General features: G+C 53.0%; 1 protein-coding gene across 1 annotated transcript in view; it reads left to right on the top strand.

The window, feature by feature from the left end:
- Nucleotides 1-5858: 5858 nt before the first annotated feature.
- Nucleotides 5859-6525, top strand: part of LOC117007151 (DLA class II histocompatibility antigen, DR-1 beta chain-like) — a gene marked incomplete at its 5' end in the record, with an annotated part of 28360 nt that continues 27693 nt past the window's right edge. Inside the window, one exon of the mRNA XM_042779974.1 lies at nt 5859-6303. Within this exon, the coding sequence (XP_042635908.1) occupies nt 5859-6303 (445 nt within the window). The remainder of the gene's footprint in view (nt 6304-6525) is intronic.

Raw genomic sequence — 6525 nt, 5'->3', positions numbered from 1 at the left:
CCATTCAGAAACACCCGTGCAAAGCATGCACGGATTACAGGGATTCAATGGAAACTTAAACACACTAAATTTGATAGAAATCACTGTACACAACCTTATATACATTTTTAGCAAAATTATACTTAGGGGTCAATTCCTCTCCCTACAAGAACACAGTGTACACAGGGAGCCAGGGGCCACTGCATCCAGCTGAGCCCGCAGTGACAGAGAGACAGACACACAGACACACATGTACACTGTGCAAAGTAGGACGGGTACACTTCCATCTGGGCACACTAGAAAATGCACGTGTGTGCAGTTCTGCACACTGACACACGTGTGCACTGCGGTGTCTGTGTGCACACAGAGCTGGGCACACTGGCACACACATGCACAGCACTTTTCCAGAGCCCTCCTGGCCCTGACCCCCCCTGTGGGTCTCTCTGTGGGATCATGACACAGTGGGGATGGGGACAGGAGAGGGGACTATGGGTGGGACATTGTGGCTCAGTTCATGCCTACAATTAGTTAAAATATGTCACAAGAAGTTCTTCTCACTTCCCCAACCCTTCCCCATACACACACTCGAAGATAGGTCCTGCATTCCTGCAGGTAACACAAGGCTACACAGAACCCTGTCTTCGGGGACAATTTCTTGGTTATTTCCCTCTGGTGAGGCTTAGGGGGGGACATTGGGATGGTTCCTCTCCCCTGATGGTCTTAGGGGCAACCAATCCTGTTCCTTTCTTCATCTCACTCTCTACAGAGCTCTGCCCACCATCATTCACCTTTATTGAGGAAACAAAAGGCAACCTAGAGATCTCCCTGCCAGTGCAAACAACACACAGAGAATCTGTGCTGCAAAGAGAGCACCCACAGTGAACAGTGAGCTCACTCTGCACAAACAGGAAAGGCCAGGCCAGTGCTGACATGAGACGAGTCCCATCCAGTGCTTGCCACCCTCCCAGGCAATATTCAACTGCTCAGCCTCACAGACCGATGTTCTAGCACTGCCAGTGGGGTCCTGGAAAGAGAATGGAGGCACATCTACTGCCTGCTGCCCCCCTCTGGGCAATATGCCACTGTTTAGTTCACAGACTGATCTTCCAGCACTCTTAGTGGGGTCAGCAGAGCCACTTCCTACTGGTGGGGGCAAAGAGCCCCTCAGTGCCTTTGCTGTGGGAGCAGACAGTGTTGTCTCAAAGGAAAGGTCAGAGAGAGACCATGCTGGACCTCTGCCTCCTGCCCCTCACCCCACAAAGGCAGGGGGGCACCAAACTGAGCACCTTTTTATTTATTTGGTCCCATCTTTCCCAGGACCTTGAGTAGCTTGAAGGAGAGGATTAGACGGATTTCTTGAGGCTCACTGCCAGTGCACAGCACACATGGCATCCCTCACCCCTTACTCATCATGGAATGTAGGGGTAGGAACCAACAGCCCTACCCCACTGCTCCAGAAGCCAAAAGCCCCATGCAAGCATTTAGTTATGGCTTTCTTAGAGAACCACATTCCCACCCAAATCTTCCCCTCTGCAGCAGCTCATTCCCCCAGGATGGGCAGAGCAGATGGGGTTTGTCCATTGGCTGGCTTCCATTGCAGTCTTTGCCCTGGAGCTGGCACAGCAGTAGAAGGACTCTGGTGAACCGTCTCCTCCTCCCATGTAGGCTCTAACCCAGCTGCCAGAACTTCAAGTTCCCAGAGCACTTCTGGGCTTTGAGCAGCGGCCATGGGAGGAGGAGATGCAGCTCCAAAGGCAGCAGTTCCCAGGCCCAGCTCCTGCTATCCCAGTGGGGCTGTTGGGTGGCTCAGGAGAGGAAGGGAAGGTGAAGTGCAGGTGGCAGTAGCTCATTGTGGACTGAAAGAGGGAAAGGTGATTTATTCATTTTGAAATCACTGCATTCAGGCTCTGATCTTCACCTGAACGAGAAGTAGCAGCTGCTGGTGTTAAATTTGTGTGGAGAACAACTGTTACACTTGATATGGTAAGCAGTTAAATTATCTGAGGGAAAGGGTACAGCTAAAATTTAGTGTTAGAGAGAGAGAAAAAGGCAGGAGGTGGCAAAAGGGAGGAGGAAAACAAAGCACAGCCCAAGCCAGTGTTTTTCCCAAATCCAGGATTTTCTGTTTGTACAGAGTAGCTTTCCCTTGAGATTCAGGACTGAGAGGCCAGAGCTGGAAAGGTTGTTCAGTGAGAAATCCCCTCTCCCAGATCTCTACCAGGGTTGTTCCTTAGCTTTTACATGGATGTTTAACACCTGACATATCCATTCCTCATTTGACTCATCTCACCGCCAGTACATATAGTTGGACTTAACTTCTCTCTTAGTCTATTCTATTATACAGTACTGTACCATCTTAACTTCTTTGGTGCTGAAGCCATATTTCCACATGGCTAGTTTTCTTCCCAGAGTGCTATTTAAGGGTATATCTCTGATATCTTCATATTTCTTTTTCCCCTTGGGGATTCCTTACTTGCTCTTAGTCCCATTCTTCCTGCCAATCACTGTTCTCACAACAAAAGCCTTCCTGACAGCCAAGTACAGCTCCTCGTAAGAAAAGCTTGCCTTCCCAATCAGCTAGAAGGAGAAGAACGGACAAGAAAGAAAGGAAAAAGAAGGAAAGGAGAAGGAAAAAAGGTTTTACATTCCTCTCGAAAAGTAAAAACAATTTCCCGACGATCCAGGGACCCCATAGCACCTGGTGGGTTCCGCCGTTCCTCTCCTCCTTGGCTCGGCGCCCCGGTCCCACGGCTTTGTGCCGGCGGCTATTCCAGGGGAACCGCTCCAGCCCGGCACCCTCCCCCTTGCCGGTGCCTTTTGGCTTCTCAGCGTGGGGCAGCTGCCGAAAAGCCCCTCCCCGCCGTGGGCTCTTGCGGGCCCGTGTTGTTTTTTCTGCCGGCGGATCCCGCAGGAACCCGGCACAGTTCGGGTGCCCCCGGCTCAGCCCCGCTCTCCAGCGGCGGCCCCCGCGAACCGCGCCCGGCGCCGCCGCCCCCAGCCCGGTGCTCCGCGGCTCCGCCCGCTCCGATCCCGCTCGGCGCGGCGGCGGCTTCATGGGGGGGGGCCTGGAGAAGCCCCTGACTCGAGCCCTTGCACAGTGCCGAGAGCAGCTTGGACTGGGCTGGCAAGCTCCGCGCTTTCCGAGACCCCTCCCGCACAGCCAGGCTGGTTCTCCACCCTCGGCCACGCTGCCCACGGCACCTCTGGGCTGGGGAACACCGGGAGTTGCTGGGCTGGGTTTGGTGGCCGCCACTCAACGCTTTTGGCCGCTGCTCCCGCGGCACCCTGGCGATTTTCGCTGGCAATCAATGCAAATTGGCCAGGAAAATCCAAAAATGGATCCCAAGGGCATTCCAGAAGGGGTTTCCTGCAGCCAGACACACAGCAGCAATTTCCAGGAGCTGTCACTTCCTAGTACGCCGCTTTCAGGATGCTGTGGCGGTGCCACAGGAGAAGACCCTTGGTGTTGTGCTGGAACAGGTTCCTCCAGAAGAAAAGGTGATGTTCCCATGTGCAGGGAATTCTGTGGTATCAGCAGTGGAGGAGCAGGGTGAGGGAGATCTCCAGCTTTGGGATATTTCTGCAAGAGCCTTCACCCCTGCCAGAGCCTGGGTGAGAACTGCCAGAGTGCAGAGGGTGGCAGCCCTTTGGACAGGCGTCCCTGCTCCCTCAGAACCATGGCTAGGAGACAAACAGCCTCATCCCTGAGGATGCAGATGGACAGGAAAAGCCCGGAAGTAAAAAGGGGAGCCCAGCCGTGTCCAAGAAGCTGTTCCCAGAAGCAGTGTCCTGGCAGGAAGTGTCCTGGAGCCACTTGTGTCCAGCCTCCAGTCAGTTCCCAGAACGCTGTCCCTGTTCCAGTGGGGAACCCCCCATGCTTTGCAGCAGGAAAGATTCACATGAAACCAAGGAGGTTCTTCCATCTGCAGGAAAGCTCCCCCACTCTACTGGTCAGATGGCCTCTGACTGCCAGGAATGTGTTAATATTCGGAGATCTGATCTTCTTAGGAGCATTAGTGTTAAATAAATTAGGATTTTCTCAGAGAACTGTCTGAATGTTCCCACTGGTTTGGATTTGACTGGGCTTCCTTTCTTCCCAGAAAGTGGCACAGTGATGGGATTGGATGCAGGATGGCAATGCTGTGTATGACAGGGAGAGAATTTGGGTGTTGCCAAGCAAGGCTTGCTCTCCTCAAGGACTCTGCAGGGTCCTGGAAGCCACTCAATATGCCATGCTCTGCCATCGAGGAGGTGACAAAGAGCCTGGAGGGAGCATGTCCAGGAGAGCAGAACAGACTGGACAGAGGGATATTCCAGGTGCTGGGAGCACCTGGGTGTGGGAGCAGGCAGCTCCTGCTGCCTTTTAGTGGTGCCTGAGCAGGGCTGTGACAATGCCAGGGACATCCTGCAGTGACATCTCCCCTGTCCCTCTGGGCATGCACTCGGTCCCAAAGCTCACCCTGATCCTGATCTCAATCTCACTCCATGTTCAGACACACTCACACTCCTGGATTTAATCTCATCCCAGTTCCAGACTTGTGCAGTCCCAGAGCCCATCTCAGACCAGGCCTAAGGAAAATGGCGCATTTAGCCTTAACCCCAGTTCTAGCTCTAATCTAAAACCCTGGCCTAACTGAAAAGACCATCCCCAATTCCAGCCCCTTGCCAAATGCTCAGCCATTTACCAAATACCATATTTACCCCTAAGCCAAAAGCCAGCCCCAACTGCAACTCTAAGCCCAACCCCAATGGCAGTCTCAAGCCCTAAGTGCAGATTCAAGCACCAGCCCACACTCCAATGCCAGCTTTAGCTTGAACTCAGCCCCAATTCCTGCCCAAAGGCCAACACCATTCTTGGACCTAAGCCCAATGGCAGCCCCAGTCACACTCCCTAGCCCAAGCCCGGCTCGAAACTCAAGGCCACTGTGATAAATATATTAGTGTTGGCTTTATCAATTGTTAGAGTGAATACTATGTTTTTTATAAGGTTGACTGTTATAAAAGAAGTTTTGCTAAAGTTTAGAGATCTTCTAATGTGAATGTTGTGTTGTGATACCAATGCTGGTGAAGAGTTGTTGACATGTTAACATTTAACCAACGAGGGAATTGAAAAGTGTTGAATATATTGAAAAGTAACAAATGATCAGGACTAGGACAACAGCATATTCTTGAAAAACGTGGGACTGGGGAAGAACTATGTTAAAATGTCTGAATATGCATAACCTTTTGTAAACATGTATTAAACTGATGCAATACCCACAGGGTCCGGGGGTAGTGTCTGCCCCACTGATTTGGGGGGACTGGAGCTGGCTCCATAATCCTCTGATTTGGGGGATAAGCATAGCCCGTGTTGTTGTAGATTAGCAGTGTGATGGTTGGCTCTCACTGTTAAAAGATGAATACTGTAATTATGTTAAAAATAAATTTTGAGGATCTCTAGTGATGTTACTGTAGTATATCCTCCCATAATCCTCTTTCCCCTCCCCCTTGTATTGTTGTCACCACCTGGCTTAGATAGTCGGGCACTTGGGCAGGGCTGGCTTGTTCCTACACCTGAGCTCCAGTCAAGCTGTAAGAAAGTGTCCAGCAATGGACGGCAGAGAAGGAGTTCACCGACAAGACTTTGGGAGGGTCGGGGGGCATAAAAAGCAGAACATCCATTCTGTAGGTGAGCACGGGGGGTTTAGTCCTGTGTTCCCAGCACTGATTTTTCTCTTTCCTCAGTCATTTGTTATATTTTTATACTAAGGATTAATAAACCTCTGAAAGTTTAAAAGAAGCATTGCTTCTCCCACCCTGCACTGCCGGGGTAGGAGGTGCAGCTGGAAGGAGGGAAGGGTGGGGGAAAGCTGGTTTGAAGGGTCTTCATTTACTTCTAATTATCCTGCCCTGAATTTTTAGATTGTTTGCCAGAAATCACTCCCGTCTCGCAATCACCAACAGGGATTTGGAGAAGTTTTCCTTTTTGGGGGGCAAGTCAAAACCTTGCACTGACGCTCCTAATTAGCGGTAACAGAAGTGAGTCTCCAGGCCTCTCCGCTGAGCCGGAGCCAGCGAACACTCAGGGCTGGGAAAGGCGTGCCGGCAGCTGCGGAGAACTTTGTTTGTGTTGTGAGGCCAATCCCGGAAGAGCCCGCCCCTCGCTACCATTGGCTGATTCTGCCGTCACTCCTCTTTCTCGCGCGCTGATTGGGCAGAGCGGAGAAAAGCCCGTCGCCGGGGCCACTCCCAGGGCCCTCGTGAGGCAGCAAAGGCACCATTTTGGGGTTGTTTGGGCGCGTCCGGGAACGGGGGCGGCGGAGCTCGGAGGCGGCCCCAGCGCAGGTGGGAGCCGCGCTCGCTTCTGCGGGAGCTCGGGGCTCGCTGCGGGCGGGCGGAGGGGGCGGCAGGGGGCTCTGGCGGCTTCGTTGTCGCGTGGCCGGCCCGTGTTCCCGCTGGTCTGAGGGCGCTGCGGGAACGGCTGCCCGCGCTCTCCTTCCCGCTGGGGCCTCGGCAGGAGCCGCTGCCGGAGCAGCGCTGGCTCGTCCCGCTTCCTGTGAGTAGGAC

The sequence above is a fragment of the Catharus ustulatus genome, chromosome 25 (assembly GCF_009819885.2).
Source record: "Catharus ustulatus isolate bCatUst1 chromosome 25, bCatUst1.pri.v2, whole genome shotgun sequence".
NCBI classification, from domain to species: domain Eukaryota; kingdom Metazoa; phylum Chordata; class Aves; order Passeriformes; family Turdidae; genus Catharus; species Catharus ustulatus.
The sequence above is the reverse complement of the archived record's forward strand: the minus strand, read 5'-3'. Positions and strand labels throughout refer to the sequence as shown.